This window comes from Xyrauchen texanus, chromosome 3 (assembly GCF_025860055.1).
Source record: "Xyrauchen texanus isolate HMW12.3.18 chromosome 3, RBS_HiC_50CHRs, whole genome shotgun sequence".
In the NCBI taxonomy this organism is placed as follows: Eukaryota; Metazoa; Chordata; class Actinopteri; order Cypriniformes; family Catostomidae; genus Xyrauchen; species Xyrauchen texanus.
Window position 1 is genome coordinate 24936142 of NC_068278.1, and position 21955 is coordinate 24958096.

Here is a 21955-nt window from a genome sequence, read left to right on the forward strand (position 1 = left end):
ATCCCAGATCAGTATGACTTACCTCTGCTGAACACAAAGATTCTGAGTAGATCATCTCAGCTCTGTAGGTCCATACAATGCAAGTGAATAGTGGCCAGAACTTTTGAGCTCCAAAAACAAGCATATAAAGGCAGCATAAAAGTTACCAGTAAGACTCCAGTGGTTAAATCCATATCTTCAAATGGCGATATGATAGGTGTGGGTGAGAAACAGATAAATATTGACATCCTTTTTACTATAAATTCTCCGCCCATCCAGGTAAGTGGTGATATGCATGAAGAATACAAATTGCCAAAAACAACAGAATGTGGAAGTGAAAGTGGAGATTTATCGTAAAAAATTACTTGCATATGTATCTGTTTCTCACCCACAACTCTCATATTGCTTCAGAATAGTCTCATGGATTACATTTATGCTACTGTTATATGGTTTTTGGACCTTCAAAGTTCTGGCCACCATTCAATTGCATTGTATGGACCTACCGAATAGCTGAGATATTCTACTAAATATTCTTCATTTTTGTTTTGTGTTCAGCAGAAGAAATTCATACACATCTGGGGTGGCATAAAAGTGAGTATATGATGAGAACATTTTGATTTTTTAGTGAACTATCACTTTAAGGAAAATGAAAGTCTGATTTAATATGAAAATACATTGATGTAAAGTATATGTATACAAATCAAATATACTTTACTTATGCGGCACACATGGATGCACAAATAATCAAATGATTGTTCTTGAAATCAGTAACACATTGTAAATCACACATACAGTAAGATATGTTAAACTACAGGGGTCATAGTATCTTAATAACAATTTGTGTTCAAAGGCAAAACACAGTAACTACATTTGATCAGAAATGAAAAGGGATAGTTAACCCAAACATGAATACTCTGTCATAATTTACTCCCCCTCATGTTGTTTCAAACCCATATGACTTTCTTCTGTCAGAATGACAGCCTTATTCAACTTTTACTTTTCCCATACAAAAAAAAAAAAAAAAAAGACTGCTGACTCAGGCTGCCTAAATTTCCATTTGTGTTCAGCAGGTTGGGAACAACATGAGGTTAAGTAAGTTATGACAGGATTTTCATTTTTGAGTTAACAATCCGTTTAAACTATATGATCTGTCAGACTTGGCTCAACTATGCTATGTATTTGGCTGGGCAATCCAAAAACTTTATAGCCAGTTTCAGTGTAGTCACTGTGTTTTGCCTTTGTAGGACAGCTGCAGAATAAGCTATTCTAGAAGTTGCAGTTTTGATACCATGTGTCAGATTTAAGAAGTGTTACTTAGTCCTGTCTCATTACCACTGTGCCCTTGAGCAAGGCACTTAAGCTTTGGTTGCTGCAGGGGAACAGTTGCAGCAATTACTGTAGTTTATTGGATTCAGGTTAAATAGCATCTGCAAGTGAAAATTAATCCAAGAAAATATCTCAAATGACTATTGGGAATATTACGCTTCCATTTGAATAAAGCAAATGGAGCCATAAAAATAAATACTGTTATATGGGGATATTGCAAACCTTAATAGTTCAAAAAACATGAAACTGAATTGCACCTATGAATAGTGGTACATTGCTTAGAACTACTAAATAGTAGTATGTGTAAATATACAATCAGCAGAGGTGCACAGTACTTAACAATTATTTCATTAAGACAACAATTTTGCATGACATTCTACCAAAACAATAATCAAAGACTGGCAAGAGAAGGTTCACCATTGGTGACATTTATTTACTTTGAACTATGAGTTACAACCACAAAGACAAGTGTGCAAGAAGAGCAAATATTATGACACTTTAGAATAGTTTCCAAGCACAAAGCACGTTTAGAAGAGATGTTAGAAATGACCAATGACACATAGGAGAATAGACCGAGAATAGAGTTCTCGTTGTCAATAAAGCAAGTGTATTGATGAGTAAATGTTAAAGCAATAACACTCAATTAAAAAAAGAAATATGTGTTTCTATTAATAAGGTATAAGGGCAAAGAATTACTTTTTTAAAAAGCTTCTCACTTAATAACACTGTTTCTTAAAAAATAAAAAACATTGAAAAATATCCATATGCCGTAGGTAAGGATAGCAATTTAGAGCTGGTTTATAATCCGACAAACAATTGTCTATAAAAAACTGGTTGCACAATCTACGCAAGTATTCAGATATTGTGAGACAAGAACTCTCTTCTCAAATGTAAATGCAAAGCACTGCAATTTTGAAAAGTGAGGCAAATATCATTGCAACAATTAATTCAGTATTTGTCCTTGTAACAAGCGGTAGTTGGTTTGCGATGAAAGAAACTAGCTAATGACAAGAAGACACATAAAAGAGAAATGTTTGTCACATCTCCAGATATCACACAATGTTTGCAAAATCCTTTCAAGCGTCACTGAAACAGTACATAGGGCTGATCAGCAGTCCATTCTCAAACACATTTGTAATCTCTTCTGGCTTTTGTGCGGCATGCAATACAGAAGTCACTACAGTATGTGGTTTAATCAAGACGATACAAAATGATAATATAATGAGGACTTCACTTTAAGTATCACTTGAAGACTTGAAAATATGCTTAGCAAATAATTTAGAAATGACTGGTTTAACCTTAAGTCTCTGCACTGTTCGGTTTAAAATAAGAGTTTTGATAGCTTATATATGAAGTTCTTTGATGCAGTTCTGTCGTTTTTAATTAAAAGAAAATCTTTAGATTGCATAAATGTAGATTGTATACAAGCACATGGAAGTCATTCCTAAAATACATCACTGTGCGTAGTGAAATTTCGGAAGAACTAAGCAAAATACTAAAGGTGAAAACACAGTTGACTGCATTCAAAACAGTGGGACAGCAACACAAGACAAAGTGTGCAACCATACAAAAAACAGTAGAAAAAAAAATCACTCATTAAGCAAGCCTCAGGTGAAGCATAGAATAATTCAACTGGATGACAGCGGAAAAGGATATAAACTTGTGAAAGGAATGCTGATCATCAGCTCGACTCCTCACTCATCGTCACTCTGGCTCCCATCTGACTGCTCCTGCAAATAAACATGCCATTACATCTCACACATTAGCACATCGTGGACTGCCACAAGGCAGAGGGTTCTGTGACTGATTACTGATGCACCATATTTCTGGATAATGAGAAAATCTAATATTGACTCTCCCACATGGGCTTTGTTCACACAGCGCTGACATGTTCTATGTAAGAGCAGCCCCTGGAAGTTACTTATGTACAGACATAAAGCAATCACACAAAGGGACTAAGACAGCGCATGGCAAAGGATGTTTCAAAAGCAAGAGAGAGACTGACTTACAATTTCCTCTTGAACTGCAGCAGATGGGATAAAGAGAAAGAAATAAGCAAGAGTTCAAGAGCAAATAAGGGCACCATAACATATTTTTCAGATGAATGATTTCCTCTGAGAACTGTGTAACAACACTTTAAAGGGCTTTTGGATGATGAAAGATAAGGACATGTGGCTAAGCATCTATAATTCTCTTTGTTTATAAGTTGATAGTGGCTGGCTGTGGGCTAGATTTTGAGTGGCATCACCTTTTTGCGGTTAATCGTCCCACAAGTGCTAAACCAAAGCTTGTTTTTTTTGCCGTAATATCCCCTCAAGCATATTCTATCAAAATGTCAATGGATGCACCTGAGGTTTCTGATTACAAGACACTTAATTAAAGGGGTCATGACATGGGTTTTTTTTATTGTATTATTATGTTCCCTTAGGTGCAATTATAGTATTAATATATTTTTTTTTAAGAAAAACTTTTAAAATCTAGTGATTTATGACCTTTTCCCACCCTGTTTCTCATCCTCTGATTCAAACAGTCTGTTTTGGGGGCGTTTTCCATTTAAGACTTCAGTGTTAACGCCCACTGTTATGATTGGCTAACGTCAGTGCCTATGTATCAATTATTGACGCCCCCAGCCAGAACAATATGCAAGTAAACTAAGTAAAAACACTGTGATTATTCATAATGAATGAAATTGCGCTTTAAAAAGTAGTTTAATGTTTAAAATAGATTACTTACAGTTTGCGTCGTCGTTGTTCCCAGAATAGTCGGCACGGACTTATCTTTGAGCAACAGTTTTCTGGCAAAGCCAGCATCATATTGAGATTTGTTCTCAAAACAGTCATCCTTAAAATGTACAGAACAAACGCTTAAGTTAACACTGCCGTGACTGGGACGTCCGCAAAAAATAAACTGCATCCATTTTTCCCTGACGTCTGGATCTTTCGGCAGCTTATTCAGAGGTTTTGTTTGACCACAGCCAGGAACAGCACATCTGTGTGGCATCGTAATTTTCCTGTGCACAAGTAGTCTCTGTCAGAGCTCGCTGTCCATCGACTGAACACTTGTGAGGCGACGGCGATACTGAAATGAGCGTAGTTGTCTTGCGCTTAAAGCGTAGTTATCTTGTGCTGGAGGCGGTCATATGCAAACGCTGGTACGTCACTTCTAACCGTCACGTCACTTCTAACCATGAATCCAAAACGAGCTGTATTTTGAGCTTGATTAAATAAATGATTCGTTTAGAATGGGGAGGACGTCTTAAAATATTAAACTTGCAGGACGTTTTAATGATACAAAGACCTCTTATATACCAAAAGATCAAGGCAAATTTGGTTTCTCATGTCATGACCCCTTTAATGTAAATGCAACTATCTGAAAAAAATATGAATGACAGGCCTAAGTGATTACAGAAGTGTTCAGTTGAGGTGGACCTACGTTCTCCTCCTGTTCTTCCTCGCTGTCATCATCGCTGACCACGGGCTTAGCCTTTCCATGGCTCTGTCTCTTCTTGCCTTTGTCCTGACTTCTCTCCTCCCATTTGCTCAGCTTAATTTTCACCCTCACTGACTTAGCTTGGATTAAAAAATTAATAACAACCATAATAAAAGAGAATTAAAATAAAAGTAACACAACTCTACAAAAAAGAAGAGATATAAATACATATTAGCTTCTAGAAATTGGTGCAACTTTTTACAGGATAATACTTAAAACTTTAAAACTTAAAAAAACAATTAAAGAGTTATACTTTGTCATTAACAGTGAAAATGCTTTATCAATTGCAAACTGAATATTAAAGCTTCAGTATTAGCAAATTGGTCATTTGTTAACTAGAAATGTTCATCTTACATTCTGCTTCTGATTCTTCCTCATCATCGTCATCATCGTCGCTGTCATTTTCGCTTTCTTCCTTAGCAATCTTTTGTCTGGCACTCTTGAATACTGACTGGAGAACAATGGAGTCCTCGTAGATCTACAAAAAGGGTTTATTATAATTAAACAAAATAAACCATGATCAGGACTCCAACGCTGAGCAGATTGTGCTTATTACACGTTACTTACCAAATAAATCATAATTGCTCACAAAATATTGATTTGAGATTAAATTATTGTAGTGTGTAAGAACACATAGCGCGAAGTGCAACGAAAGACAATGGTGTAGTACAAGCATGTCGTCTCATCTGTCTCACATTAGCCAGGACATCCTTTATTTTGGCCGAAATGAATGTATCGAGATGCCCATTGCCCCTTATTTAGGCAGAAAAAAGTCTAGGGGATTCCCCACCCAGTGACCATCAGTTCCATGAGTGTTTTGGCAGGGGATGTTTGTGCTTCAAGATGTTAGCCAATCATTAGTGTGAGGTTATAGTGTTTTAGACAGAAGGCCAGAGACAAAGGGTGGTAAAAGCTTGTTAAATACTATACAATGAGAAAAACTTACTTACATTATAAGTGAACTGAAGGAAAATAATAAAATAAAAAGAAAATGGATGACATGACCCCTTTAAAGTTTCTATGAAGGGGAAATAGACTTTAATCTAATAATAATAATACATTTAATTTATAATACTCCATATTATAAATTAGTCTCCACTCATTTCAGAACAGAAAAATGTTGATTTCTGACACACAAAGAAAATCTGTTAAGTAATCCCAATCTTTCTTTCAACATTACTACTTAACCAAATTTTGAAAACAACCAAAATGAACAAATCCAACATTAAAATAAAATGTCTGATTTAAACCGATATGAAATGTAGACAGATCAGCATAAAGTCACAGTTTCATAAAACATATGATCCATGAATGCAACTTACACATTTATTATATATAAGGATGTGCAGGAGCTATTATTATTTATTCATATCGAAAACATGCTCTGAATATATTTGAAAACTTGTGAGTCTATTCGAGTGTTTTCTTTGTACAGAAATGACAGTCACTTATGCAACATATAGGCTAATCACTGCAAAATGGTGTGTAGTGTTTAAAGGAGGTTCTTACCGCTCAAAGATAATGATATAGGTCGTTCAATCCATTTATTCACTCACCTGAGAGCCCTCCAGATTGTAAGTTTGAGCATTGTGACATAGAAGCATGACGTCTTTCTCCAGATCGTTCACACTTCTGTACTTGTGGCTACGCACACGATCCTGCAAAAACAAGCAAACACTTCTAAAACAAAAACATCCTTCACCTATACTGTAGGTGCAACTTTAGCAACTGAGAAAATTGGCAATTAGAATTGCAACAGAATGTAAGAGACTTTGATGTCATCAAATTAACATGAAAAGTGCTTTAGGTGAGTAAGCGGAAAAACATCACTCGTGCAACAAAAAGCAATTCTCTAATCCTGTCACCGTCCAGCTGGAGTAATGAGTATGCCTCTACTGATCGCACAACAGTACAGTACGTCACAGTGGAAGATATAAAATTAGATGCTCAGATGTGGGGCCACACAAAAAACAAAACAGTTACTGTAGCTCCCTTTGGATTTACCTTGATCTTCTTGAAGTCCACTGGCTTCCTTATCAGTTCATAGTATTCAGGGAGCTCTTTCCTGGAAGGCAGCTGCACAAAGACCTCACTGAGCTGACGGCCTGATCTGTAATCAGAGACAGAGGTTGAAGCTTATGCTGCGTTCCTCTGACTACCGAGTGAGAGATCTTCTAAGTGATGAGCCTATTTCCAACTTAAGTGGAATAATGTGCAAAATGTTAATAATGGAGCTTCACTGACGCTTATGGAAAAAACATAACAACAAAAACACTTATGTACTTCCAATATGTGTATGACTTTCTTTTTTCTGTGGTACACAAAAGGTACATTTTTGATGAATGTCCTGACCACTCTTTTTCATATAATGGAAGTAAATGGTGACTGTGGTTTTTATAGTTTTAAGCTTACCAATGACACACTTGTGATGCAGACTCAGGCTGGTTGGGATCCATATGCGTTTATTAGGCAGAGCAAACAACACAAGAGGTACAGGCAGGCTCGTAACTTAATCAGGCAGAGGGTCAGGGCAGGCAGCGAGATATCTAGGTCGGTAAACAGGCAGAGATAAACTAGGCAGGCGGCAAACTACGAAGGTCGGGGGAAAACAGGCTGGGTAGGTACACAGAATAATCAAGACTAGAAGTAAACACGCTCAGAAATGTGGCCGGGGCTAACAAGACTTCGCGAGGAAGGAATTCACAGGCACGGTTAAAATAGACAGAGGTAATGAGAAACAGCTGGGAACAATCAGGGCAGTAAGTACTCAGGCGAGTGCGATCTCCGGAGGCCAGGGACAGAGGGACAGACGGAGGTGTTCGTGACAGAGCCCCCCCCTGCGAGCGGCTCCTGACGTGAGGACGCGACCTGCGCCGAGGTCTTCCCGGGGTCAGGGGGCCGGTCTCCCCGGGTTGACTCAGTGGAACTCGGTGACGAGGTTGGGGTCGAGGATGTCCTCCGCGTCCACCCAAGATCTTTCCTCCGGGCCGTACCCCTCCCAGTGTACCAGGTACTGGATATGCCCTCGGCGCCGCCTGGAGTTAAGCAGCCCTCGCACCTGGAATGCTTCCTCGCCGCCTACGATCAAGGGAGGGGGACCGTGGGTTTCCTCCTCGTCGGCCCTCGGGGGGTCGGCCGGTTTAAGGAGGAAGACATGGAAGGTAGGAGAAATACGGTAATCAGTGGGAAGTTGTAAACGAACGGTCACTGTATTTATCTTTCTGAGGATTTTAAAAGGTCCTACGTACCTTGGGCTTAGTTTCTTGCAGGGTAGGCGGAGACAGAGGTCTCGGGTGGATAGCCAAACTCATTGGCCCGGAGCGTAGTCGGGGCCGGGTCGACGGTGACGGTCCGCCTGGACCTTGGAGCGGTTCATGGCCCGTTGTAGGTGAACGTGTGCCTGGTCCCATACTGCCTCACTGCGTTGGGCCCAGTCGTTCACCGCGGGAACCTCCGTGGGCTCGCCGGACCAGGGGAAGAGTGGGGGCAGATACCACAGGACGCATTGGAAGGGGGTCAGGTTGGTGGAGGGCTTGAGCAGGGAATTCTGGGCGTATTCCGCCCACGGGAGGAACCGGCTCCAGTCCGATTGGTTTTGATGGCAGTAGGTGCGTAGAAACCTGGTGATCTCCTGGTTGAGACGCTCTGCCTGGCCATTGGATTCGGGATGGTACCCTGACGAGAGACTGAGGTTCACGTTTAGGAGGCGGAAGAAGGCTTTCCAAACCCTGGAGGTGAACTGGGGGTGTCCTCCGGTAGTCCGTAGAGACGGAACACGTAGTGAAAGAGGTGTTCGGCGGTTTCCAGGGCGGTGGGCAGCTTGGGCAGAGGGATGACGCGACATGCCTTAGAGAAACGGTCCACGACCGTGAGTATGGTTGTGTTACCTCGGGAGTTGGGTAAGTCGGTAACAAAGTCCACTGCTATGTGGGACCAGGGGCGCCGGGGTGTCGGTAGGGGTAGAAGAAGTACGGCCGGTGGCTGTTTCGGGACTTTTGCCAAGTTGCATGGGCGACACCTCTTGACGAAGTCAGCGGTGTCCGTGGGAAGTGTCCCCCACCAAAAGCGGTTACTCAGAAGGCGCGTGGAGGCCGTGATGCCAGGGTGACTGGAGTGCGGAGTGTCATGTACCCAGTGGAGTATTCTTTCTCGGAGGCTAAGGGGCACGAAGGTCCGGTTAGGTGGACACTCGGGAGGTGGCGGAGTGGTGGCATTGGCCTGGGTGATGTCGACCATGATGTCCCACTGGACGGGGGCTAGGATGAGCGTGGGGGGCACGATGGGCTCGGCCATGGGTTTCAGGCGTTCGACTTTGTACTGTCGGGAGAGCGAGACGGCCTTGGTGTTCTTGGACCCTGGGAGGTAGGTAATGGTAAAGTCGAATCGGGTGAAGAATAAGGCCCATCTGGCTTGCCTGGGGTTCAGGCGCTTGGCTGAATGGAGGTACTCGAGATTGCGGTGGTCAGTAAGTACCTGGAACGGGTGTCTGGCCCCCTCCAGCCAGTGACGCCACTCCTCCAGGGCGGCCTTGATGGCCAAAAGCTCGCGGTTGCCGGCATCGTAATTCTGTTCGGCGGCAGTGAGTTTACGGGAGTAGAAGGCACAGGGAAACAGTTTGGGAGGGTCGCCCTGGCGCTGGGAGAGCACGGATCCTATGCCGGTGTTGGAGGCGTCCACCTCAACTATGAAGGGGAGGTCCGGGTTGGGGTGATGCAGGATGGGTGCGGTGGTGAATCGTTCCTTGAGATGGGCTAGGGCCTGGAGGGCTTCAGTGGACCAGTGGAGTTTAATTCTCCCTCCTTTGATCATGGCGGTGAGCGGAGAGGCGACAACGCTGAAGTTCCTAATGAACCTACGGTAAAAGTTGGCAAAGCCCAGAAAGCGTTGGAGCTCCTTCACCGTGGTGGGTTGGGGCCATTCCCAGACGGCCCGTACCTTCTCGTCATCCATGGCCACCCCCTCGGGGCTAATCACATACCCCAGGAAGGCTACCGACCTCAGGTGAAACTCGCACTTCTCGGCCTTGGCGTAGAGCTGGTGCTGGATTAGGCGCTTGAGCACCGTTCTGACGTGACTGACGTGTTCCTCGATCGAGGCGGAGTAGACCAAGATGTCGTCAATGTAGACTACTAGGCATCGGTTGAGCATGTCCCTGAACACGTCATTGACGAAGGACTGGAACACGGACAGGCTGTTAGATAATCCGAACGGTATAACCAGATATTTGTAGTGGCCGCTCGTGGTGGAAAAGGCGGTCTGCAAGGTAAGCCTGCCCGGTCGTCTGGAGCGGATGAGGTTATCCACACGGATGGCCAGAGAGACGAACTGATCGAGGGAAACCCCCTCATCGCGGCAGGCCAGCTCCGACTGGAGGTCCGTATTTAGCCCCTGCCGGAAGAGGAGTTTCAGGGGGGATTCTGGCCAGCCAGTTTGAGTGGCGAGTGTACGGAAAGCAAGGGCGTAATCCGCTGCCGTGCGCGTTCCCTGACGGAGCGCCAACAGTTGCTCTCCGGCGCTCTTACCGCTCTCGGGGTGGTCGAACACATCAATCAGGCTTTGCATGAAAGAGTCAAACGAAAACCGTGCGAACCCCTGGTTGGTCCAGACTGCTGTTGCCCAGTCGAGCGCTCGGCCAGTAAGCACTGAGTTGACAAACAAGATCTTACTTTCATCAGTTGGGTACAGTGCCGGTTGTTGCGTAAGAAAAATCGAGCACTGCATGATGAAGCCCCTGCATTTTGAGGGCGTGCCGTCAAATTTCTCTGGAAGCGCCAGGCGCGGGCTGACGGACGCTGGGCTGGGCGGAGCCGCCTCGGCTGCGGTCACGGGAGCAGGTGCTGGTGGGAGTTGGGGCGCCACCTGGAAGGTGCGCACGATCTCCTCTATGGCCGCTGTGAGCCGCCCTAGCTGGTGTTGTTGGGCGGCCAATTGGTTTGCTTGGGAAGAGAGTTCCTCCGACATGCGGGCAATTATCGCTGGATCGATAGATGGCGAAGTCTTCTGTGATGCAGACTCAGGCTGGTTGGGATCCATATGCGTTTATTAGGCAGAGCAAACAACACAAGAGGTACAGACAGGCTCGTAACTTAAACAGGCAGAGGGTCAGGGCAGGCAGCGAGATATCTAGGTCGGTAAACAGGCAGAGATAAACTAGGCAGGCGGCAAACTACGAAGGTCGGGGGAAAACAGGCTGGGTAGGTACACAGAATAATCAAGACTAGAAGTAAACACGCTCAGAAATGTGGCCGGGGCTAACAAGACTTCGCGAGGAAGGAATTCACAGGCACGGTTAAAATAGACAGAGGTAATGAGAAACAGCTGGGAACAATCAGGGCAGTTAGTACTCAGGCGAGTGCGATCTCCGGAGGCCAGGGAGAGAGACGCCCTCATCGGTGTTCGTGACAACACTCACACACACACACACAAAAGGAATGAGGAACAGACTGAAATTTAAGTTGTTATTCACTGATAGTCTTCCCCTCCAGTAAGCTGTTAACTGCTGTGTCCGTGAGTTAAACGGATCAGACCAATTCGTAAATAAATCATTCGGACAGGTTTTGTGAGCTGGATCAATCGATTTAATGAGAAGGTCCAACTCAAAAGAGCAATTTGTTCAAGAATTGGACAGTGTTACTCTCTCTTGGATGTCAAGATTTTCAATGAATAACAATTACATTTCAGCCTGTTCCTCACACAATCACTATCACATGGCTTCAGTTTTTTGTCGCTTTTTTAGCCATTTTGGACCTTGACAGCCCAAGGCTTCATTGACTGGCATTATATGGAAAAGAGTGGCCAGGATAATCTTAAGAAATTGACAATTCCACATGAATGCCATGGAAGAAAGAAAGTGACATATGTAAACAAGGACCCCTTTATCCCCAGACCAACAGAAAATAATGTGTGTCTAAATCGGGAATTATAGTAAACTGTATAAAAGTTCTCCAGCAGCAACATTCCTTGAGACACTGAGTTTTTCATAAGGCCTTAGTTACTGGACATGTGGTGTTTTGTAACTAATGGGATCCTGTCTTCAGCCCATATCTGACTGTAACATATATATTCATGACACAGCACTGATGATTCGTTACCCATTCCATGATTAAATCTGGACTCATATTTGTGCAATTATGGTGTGTCGACCTTCATACACACACCAATTTTTTGTTTTTGCCGCAGATGCATGTTTAGCATTAGTCTTGCGGCTCAGACTCAACTACAATTTTAAACTGCTTTCAACAAAGCTGAAGGCTGGACTCTGTTCATCGCAAACTTATCAACTTTTAGCATGAAATGTATTTCATTTCATTAGATAACAAAATATCAAACCAAGTGGCATCTGCAAACAAATGATGATGGACTTTTCTCTGAACTAACTTGTAACATATACTTGTATATATACTGTATTTTTATAATTTGCAATCTTTTTTGACTTCAAAGTGTGCTGTATTTATTTAAAATAAACAGCACTTGGTACACTATTTTGTTATATAATCCAAATGCATGCATCATTTTTTTTTTTGTGTGTGTGTGTGGACATAGGAGTCCAAATACTTTTTGGGGCAACTATAGTTTAAAATGTCTGAACTGGTCATATAGCTCACTATGCAAACTATGCCATAATTATGATTAGCAATTAATATAAATGTCTCTCAATAAGTAGCATAATTATTTGGAGGAATTTTACAGTGCACTTAGGGGACTTAAAAAGCAGCTGTCTATCAAGTTTCAAATAGCCATATATTTTAAATAATGACTAAGGATGTTTGTTTCTGTTTCACTTAAATACTACTTAACTGGCAAGTCTAGATGTTTTGGTTTAAATATAGATTGGTAATATTAGTGTATCATGCATAAGATTACTGCCATATCTAGACACCAGAATTGTTATTCATCAATTGAAGTATGCTGTTAACTTGTACATTGTCATGGAAACCACCAATAGAGAGAGACGTCAAGGGTATGATGAATCCTACCCTTCAATCTGTGGAATTGCAGCTTAATTTGGCAACACATTCAAATCAAGCTTTGAGTTGTTTCCTGACAAGTGGCGTTCGTGTAATCCCAAGCCCTCCATTCTGCTGAAATCACAGCATGGCAAGTGTGACAAAACTTTTCCAGTTGCACTAGAGTCACACTGAAACTGGTTTAAAATGCTCAAGGGAGTATGGCAGTCAGCATTTTATTACTTTCAATCATCCTAGAATGAGACTGGGCTAAGTCGAGCTCATCACAATATCAGTTTGTGAGTCATTGCAATTAGCAATGTTAATAATTAATCAACGAGCAATCAATTTCAGTGCAAATGTGTTCATTATTCATCCTTGCAATGCTGGAAAACACACAGGCATCCGAAGCTACAGTGCACTTAGTAACAGCCATGACACACACACACACACACACACACACACACACACACGTGCTCCGGAAATGACATGTGCACACTTGGCTTATAAAAGTTAAGTGAGCTTGATGCAATCAGGCATGGGAGCGCTACTATATAAAGGTATATTAAAGTACAACATGACAACAAGCGCTGTAACCATCCATCAGCCTTCCTAAAAAGGCCACATTCATCATACTTTTGCCTACCAGGAGAGCATGTAGGACTGCTAATCTGAAATCTCACTGTGACCAGTGTAATGGTACCTTGCTCGATGTACTTATAAAGCTTTTGATAATTATTCTTCAGTTTAAAGTAAATTTTTTACAATCCACACAATAACACTTAATTTGAGAAAGTGAGTATCATTACTGGCACTAGCATTATTATTGAGTTACTAAATTATAAAACAAAATGTTATTGATAATACACATCAGTGTTGAGGAGTAACTAACAAAAAGTAGTGACTTCCCTCTTATTTGTACCGCTGGGAAGTCCAAATCATTTAAGTGAATTGGTCTTTCGGATGCTTCATGTAAATTAACTAATTAACTTGAGCCCCTGCACATCCTTAAATTTGCCTACTTAGTTTGAAGTGAAATACTATTTATAATTTTTTTTTAAATAAACTATATTGTCTATTCCACAAGAAAATTTAATTTTGATGAGGCTCAATAATAACAAACTTACATTAGAAATACATTACATACGGTACATGTATTAAAAGTCACAGAGGCAAAAATACTATAAAAATAAGAACAATAAAATACATAAATTATTTAGATAATTGCTGCTGTCCATCACTATATTTCGCCTCAGTTGTATAAAACAGGGTGTTTTCTAGTTTTATTTGTTTATATTCAGTACAAATGTGTTCATTTTAATGTTGTCACCCTCATTGTTGTATGTCACCCTTATTAAATAATTTCATCTAAACTACTCTTTTACTCTTTTTATCTTCTTTAAATAGCTTAAAAATTTTTTTTGTAACTTGTAATGTAGCAAACTACTTTTTTTTAGTAGTTTGACTGTTATTTAACCGCTTTAAGTTATGTGTAGCTTAAGAAGCAGCAGCTTTAAAGTAGCTTCTCCAACATTGCTACACATAAATGCAATGAAATACACCAAACTGAAATTGATTTGATATTCAGTTGAAGTCAGATGTTTACATACGCTGTAGGTTCAAGTCATTAAAACACATTTTTTAACCACTGCACAGAATTAATATGAGCAAACTATAGTTTTGGCAAGTCGTTTAGGACATCTAATTTGTGCATGACACAAGTCATTTTTCAAACAATTGTCACTTTAAATTGACTACATCACAATTCCAGTGGGTCAGAAGTTTACATACACTAAGTTAACTGTGCCTTTAAGCAGCTTGCTGTTAAGATGTCTTGAAAATTAACAATTTGCTTCTGAAAGGAAGTGTGCTGAATTGGAGGTGTACCTGTGGATTTATTTTAAGGCCTACCTTCAAACGCAGTGCCTCTTTGCTTGACATCATGGGACAATCAAAAGAAATCAACCAAGACCTCAGAAAAACAAATTGTGGACCTCCACAAGTCTGGTTCATAATTGGGAGCAATTTTCAAATGCCTGAAGGTACCACGTTCATCTGTACAAACAATAGTACACAGCCTTCATACTGTTCAGGAAGGAGATGCATTCTGTCTCCTAGTAATGAATGTAGTTTGGTGCGCAAAAAGCAAATAAATACCAGAACAACAGCAAGGGACCTTGTGAAGATGCTGAAGTAAACAGGTAGACACAGTAAAATGAGCCCTACATCGACATAATCCTCTGGTCTGATTAAACAAAAATGCGCTGATTGGTCATAATGACCATGTTTAAAAAAGGGTGAAGCTGGCAAGCCAAAGAACACCATCCCAACTATGAAGCATGGGGGTGGCAGCATCATGTTGTGGGGGTGCTTTGCTGCAGGATGGACTGGTGCACTTCACAAAACAGATGGCTGTCATGTCTTGCCTTGTCCTGTCATTATATGTTTTGTTCTTGTTCTTTCCCTCTGCTCTTTCGCCCTCTGCTGGCCCTTTCAGGTTACTTCTCCCCCTTTCTCTCTTCCTCCAGCTGCTCCTCATCTCCCCTTAATTCTCCGTTAATTCCCATCCCACCTGTTCCCGCTTCCCGCAGATTCTCTGCTTTCGCTGCTTTCGTTGTCTGAGTCTCACTTGAGTTTCACACGTTGAAACAAACCGTTGTCTAAACTTGTCGCTGTCCAGTCCTGTCCTGTTGGCATCCGCCTCACTACGTTCTTTTCTCTGATAATTATCTGGATATATTTGTATTCTGTTCAGTTCGCCCCGCGCTGCTAGAAGTCTGGTCCCCAAGGTCTCGCCTCGACCCCTGTCTACCCCAGGGAAGTCTACAGCCTGACGGCGCAACACTGCAACCCCCGGCTGCTGCCTAAGGGACACTCGCTAAGAGCTCTGAAGGAGCTTCCTTTATTCGTCGCCCTCTCTGCGGGTTGTTTGTGTTAACTTTTACCTCTCAAGGAGAAGATTCTGTGTTCATTATTGTGCTGCAAAGAACTTTCATTAAAGAACTATATTTCAGTTACATCGCTCTTGGGTCCTCACTTACCTGCACAACAGTAGACTCAGACCAAGATGGACCCAGCGATCCCGAATCCTCTTCAGCCAGCTGTCGAGCTCCAGGGGGCAATGTTAGGCAGACACGAGGGGGAGTTATCTGCTGCGCGACATGCCATCGAGGCCCTGGCTGCTCAAGTCTCCGATCTCACCGGACAGATTCATGCTCTTCGCCTCGATCCTCCGGCCGCCCCCAGGGCTCCCCCCAGGATCAACAACCCGCCTTGCTATGCTGGTGAGCCCACGGAGTGCCGCGCGTTTCTCACCCAATGCGATGTTGTTTTCTCTCTCCAGCCCACCACTTACTCCCTGAGCAGGGCTCGTGTCGCATACGTTTTATCCCTCCTCTCTGGACGGGCTCGTGAATGGGGTACGACAATCTGGGAGGCGGAGGCTGATTGTATTAACCGATATCAGGACTTTAAGGAGGAGATGATACGGGTTTTTGACCGCTCTGTTTTTGGTGAAGAGGCCTCCCGAGTCCTGTCCACGTTACGTCAGGGTAAGCGGTCCATCACAGATTACTCCATTGAACTTCGGACTCTTGCTGCCTCCTGCGACTGGAACGAGCCGGCGTTACTCGCCCGCTTTCTGGAGGGTCTCTGCGCGGAGGTCAAGGATGAGATTCTCTCCCGTGAGGTTCCCTCCTGAGTGGATTCCGCGATAGAACTCGCCATCCGCATCGAGAAACGAATCGACCTTCAGCGCCGAGTCCGTGGGGCTGATTCCGCTCTCTCCGTTGCCCCCCTCTCCGCTGCACTACCATCCTCCTCCGCCGCCGTGTTTTCGGAGCCCATGCAACTGGGAGGCATCCGCATCTCGGCCAAGGAGAAGGAGCGAAGAATCACCCACCGTCTCTGTCTCTACTGCAGCGCTGCTACTCACTTCATCACCTCCTGCCCGGTAAAAGCCAGAGCTCGCCAGTGAAGGGAGAGCTACTGGTGAGCGCAACAACTCTGGCCTCTCCTTCAAGGTCCTGTTCTACATTTCCCGTCCATCTTCGCTGGACCGGCTTTTCTGCCACCTGCAATGCTTTGATTGACTCTGGGGCGGAGGGCTGATTTATGGATGAGACTTGGGCTCGAGAACATGGTATTCCCCTTTCAGTTTTAGAGGAGCCCACGGCCCTGTTAGCCTTGGACGATAGTTCTCTCCCCGGTATTCAGCGTGAGACGTTACCCTTGACCCTCACTGTCTCTGGTAATCACAGCGAGACCATTTCCTTTTTTATTTTTCAGTCACCGTTTGCTCCTATTGTTTTAGGCCATCCCTGGTTAGTTCGACATAATCCCTCTATTAATTGGTCTAAGAATACCATCCTTTCTTGGAATGTCTCTTGTCATGTGAAATGTTTAATGTCTGCTATTCCCCCCATTTCCTCTGTCTCTCTCTCTCAGGAGGAGCCTGGCGATTTAACAGGGGTGCCGGAGGATTATCACGATCTGCGGACGGTGTTCTGTTGGTCCCGGGACCGCTTCTCTCCCTCCGCATCGTTCATATGATTGTAAGATCGAGCTTCTCCAGGGAACCACTCCCCCCCGCGGAAGACTTTACTCGCTGTCGGCCCCCGAGCGTCAGGCTCTCGAAGATTATTTATCTACTGCGCTCGATGCCGGTACTATTGTTCCCTCCTCTTCTCCCGCCGGGGCGGGGTTTTTTTTTGTTAAGAAGAAGGATGGTTCCCTGCGCCCATGCATTAATTATCGGGGGCTGAATGACATAACAGTCAAGAATCGTTACCCGCTCCTTCTTATGTCTTCAGCTTTCGAAATCTTGCAGGGGGCCAAGTTTTTTACCAAATTGGATCTGCGTAACACTTACCATCTCGTACGCATTAGGGAGGGGGACGAGTGGAAGACGGCGTTTAACACCCCGTTAGGGCACTTTGAATATCGGGTCCTTCCGTTCGGCCTCGTAAACGCCCCAGCTGTCTTTCAGGCGCTGATCAACGACGTCCTAAGAGACATGCTGAACATTTTTGTTTTCGTTTATCTCGACGATATATTGATTTTCTCGCCGTCACTCCAGATTCATGTCTTGCATGTTCGCCGTGTCCTTCAACGTTTATTAGAGGACCGTCTTTACGTTAAGGCAGAGAAGTGCACCTTCCATGCTCCTTCCATAGTTTTTCTTGGTTCTGTCATTTCCGCTGAGGGTATTAGGATGGATTCCGCCAAGGTCCAAGCCGTTATAGACTGGCCCGCACCTAAGTCACGTGTCTCAAACTTGTCGCTGTCCAGTCCTGTCCTGTTGGGATCCGCCTCACTACGTTCTTTTCTCTGATAATTATCTGGATAAATTTGTATTCTGTTCAGTTCGCCCCGCGCTGCTAGAAGTCTGGTCCCCACGGTCTCGCCTCAACCCGTCTACCCCAGGGAAGTCTACAGCCTGACGGCGCAACACTGCAACCCCCGGCTGCTGCCTAAGGGACACTCGCTAAGAGCTCTGAAGGAGCTTCCTCAATTCGTCGCCCTCTCCACGGGTTGTTTGTGTTAACTTTTACCTCTCAAGGAGAAGATTCTGTGTTCATTATTGTGCTGCAAAGAACTTTCATTAAAGAACTATATTTCAGTTACATCGCTCTTGGGTCCTCACTTACCTGCACAACAGATGGCATCATGAGGAAGGAAAACTATTTGGATATTGAAGCAACATCTCAACATCAGCCAGGAAGTTAAAGCTCGGTCACAAATGGGTCTTCCAAATGGACAATGACCCCAAGCATACCTCCAAAGTTGTAACAAAATGGCCTAAGGACAACAAAGTCAAAGTATTGGAGTGGTCATCACAAAGCCCTTAAAAATCATGTGTAAGCAAGGAGGCCTACAAACCTGACTCAGTTACACCAGTTCTGTCTGGAGGAATGGGCCAAAATTCAAGCAACTTATTGTGAGAAGCTTGTGGAAGGCTACCCAAAATGTTTGACCCAAGTTAAACAATTTAAAGGCAATGCTATCAAATACTAACAAAGTGTATGTAAACTTCTGACCCACTGGGAATATGATGAATGTAATAAAAGCTGAAATAAATAATTCTCTCTACTATTATTCTGACATTTTACATTTACTTAAAATAAAGTAGTGATCCTAACTGACCTAAGACCAGGGGTGTAAAGTAATGAATTACAAATACTCATGCTACTGTGACCTTATTTGTGCCAGGAGTACAAATGAAAACATGCAATATCAATACAGTACTTCATACCTTTTTTATGAAAACATGATGACCAGATGAATCCAGTTCCCCACACTTGGGTCAACTGTCCATGGCAATTGTTCATTGAAAAACATTCAATAGCACTTTTTGTCCATAAAGGTGATAAATCTGAGAAATATTGATATATTCTCCATTGTTTACATGAGATCTCACCTGAAAGAATTACCCTTCATCATCATTCTTCAACAAACTATGCAATCTGAGCAGCATTTATGTTGTAAAACTGTATATTATCTTGTATATTAGAGTCTCGTACAAAAGATTTAGCCTGCTCTAAAGTCTATTTTAAAAAATGTGGCGTAGTTTTATTCATAATATTCAAGCAATGCAGTCAGATTTTGTGTCCTCTTGAAAGGCGATTTTACTCTGTATGCTTCCAGCGATTTTACAGAGACAAAGGCTTGCAGGAACCTAATTGTTTGTTAGATCATCTTCAAATTTGAAACATAACTTCTTTAGATTTGTGGCTTTGAGAACATTGTATTTCTGTGTTGTCTTGGCACTTTTACAATTGTTTTTTTAGATTATAAAAACATGCTCAGTACAAAATATTTCCATTACTATAAACTTCAGCTCCTCTAACTTTAAAAAATAACAACATATATTCATTCTGAAACTTGGGAAATAATGCCCAAAGTGTCTTCTTTCAAAAGATACTACAACTGTGTCCATACAGTTGTAGTAAGGGTTCAGAAAATACAACCATTTAAGTTCAGGTATGTCATTTTCATGGTTTGAGCTCAAAAAGGGGGTGCGTATCAACAGGATAAAGGCTATTAATCAAACAACATTAACAAGGCAACGAGAAAACCACACACTACTTTTAGCCGAATAACTTATTAAAATATTAAAAATATTAATGTAACAGAATAAATCAATGACATTTTTAATAATAATATATTTTTTTAAATATTGTTTTTTAATAATACTGACCCCTGATGTAGAGAGTGTGTTAATTTGTAAAATAAATTACCAGGAAAGTAGAGATGATAAAATGATTTATAATTATGTTTAGACTTTTTCATGTTTTTTCTAATGCATGATAGAAAAGTATCATCATTTGCAGAGCAATACTTCAAGCAGAATATTCCACCAGTCACAAACTTCAGAAAATTGTGCATCATGCAGTAGAATGAGAACACAACTATTTCTTGGCTTAAATGATACAAGAACTAAATCAATGTTGAACATCGTATCTCAAAAGGAGGACAATGTGGCCCCCATGTGCTACTTAAAGAAATAATTCACACAAAAATGAAAAATCTCTCATCATTTACTCACTCTCATGCCATCTGTCTATTACTTTCACAAATTAAGATTTTAGAACAATATTTCAGCTCTGTAGGTCCATATTGTATGTGAAAGGGTGCCAAAATGTTGACGCTCCAAAAAGCACATAAAAGCAGCATAAAAGTAATCCATATGACTCCAGTGGTTAACTCCATGTCTTCAGAATTGATATGACAGATGTGGGTGAGAATCAGTTCACAGAACACAAATCTTAATTTGTGTTCTGTAGAAGAAAGAAAGTCATACATATCCAGGATGGCATGAGTGTGAGTAAATGATGAGAGAATTTTCATTTTTGGGTGAATAATTTTTTTTTTAAGCATGATGTAGCCCCTGTACCAAACAACTTTACCTCTATTGTGCAGGACATGACGTGCCAAGTGATCCTGCTAATTTAGCTTTTTTTTTTTGCATTCCTGGCATTGTTTGAACGTGTTTTATGCACAACAATAATGCTCTGTCGACTTAAAGGGAAATTTAGACTCTACACTTACTAATTTGAATGTAATTGTTACATATATTAAGATTTATAATGGAGATCATTGTATTGAAAATAACTTTTAATCTTATCATTTCTATTATCTATATTTTATCTTTTATTATCTATATTATCTTTTATTTTTTGGAATCAGATTCATGTAGTGTTTATCATAGATAAGTGATGTATTATAAAAGTTGGCGTACAGTGTTCATTATAATGGGGCATAGGCAACCACTCATGAGTACTTTTAAATGAGCAACTCTTTTACTCTTACTTGAGTAGTTTTTAGGACAACTACTTTTACTCTACACAACATTTTTTTTTGGGAACTAACAGTACTTCTACTTGAGTATAATTTTTCTTTCCACCCCTGGCTAAGACAGGGAATGTTTTCTACGATTAAATGTCAGGAATTGTGAAAAACTGAGTATATTTGGCTAAGGTGTATGTAACCTTCTTACTTCAACTGAAGGAAAATAACAATACTCACATACCTTAAATATATTTATTAAAATGACAGTTTAAAAATGGACAATTTCAGAGCAGTGGCCTGTGGTCAGTGTAAGTGCGGGAATATATTTAGCTGTGGTGCTCTTGGGAGATCTGGGATCGAATCAAGTCTGGCTTATCCTGTTCCTCTCTCTGTCTACCTTTGAATTACTGTCTCTCCCTACTACTGTGTCTGTCAATAATATGTGGCAAAAAGCCCTCCAAAAATATTAAATACATGAAAAAGTGCTTTTTGCACATCAGTGAGTTCTGCACGTGTACTATGACAATTAACGATTGATCAATTCATTTGTACAGTTAATTTGCATAACAATCGATTACTGAAATTCCTGAACATTAACATCCCTAATTGCAATAATTAACTATTATGCTCAGTGAATGATCACAATCAAAATAAATTACAATTACAACAGTGAGACACCATGGAGGAAATTTTCTGACTGCTGCCATGGCCACACTTACATTACTTCTGGTTGTTACCCCAGTCCGGAGTCTTTCCACATGCACAATATTAACCTGCCAAAGTACTGCTTGTCTATCTCTATATTGCGAATTCCAGGAAAAAGTTACAAATGGCATGTTCAATACAAAAGCACTAAGAATTGGTATTTTTGGCATTTCAGGTATATAAGATCATCAGCACTTGTAATGAAACTTGAAATGGTTGAT

General features: G+C 41.9%; 1 protein-coding gene across 3 annotated transcripts in view; it reads right to left on the reverse strand.

Moving 5' to 3' along the window:
* Nucleotides 1–1711: 1711 nt before the first annotated feature.
* The window catches only part of smarca2 (SWI/SNF related, matrix associated, actin dependent regulator of chromatin, subfamily a, member 2), a 98303-nt gene continuing 78059 nt past the window's right edge, over nt 1712–21955 (reverse strand). For all 3 annotated transcript variants that reach the window (XM_052097740.1, XM_052097733.1, XM_052097755.1), the window contains 5 exons: nt 6799–6904; nt 6351–6452; nt 5149–5272; nt 4738–4874; nt 1712–3035 (listed from right to left, as the gene is read on the reverse strand). In XM_052097740.1, coding sequence (XP_051953700.1) covers nt 3000–3035; nt 4738–4874; nt 5149–5272; nt 6351–6452; nt 6799–6904 — 505 coding nt within the window. In that variant the 3' untranslated portion in view covers nt 1712–2999. The remainder of the gene's footprint in view (nt 3036–4737; nt 4875–5148; nt 5273–6350; nt 6453–6798; nt 6905–21955) is intronic.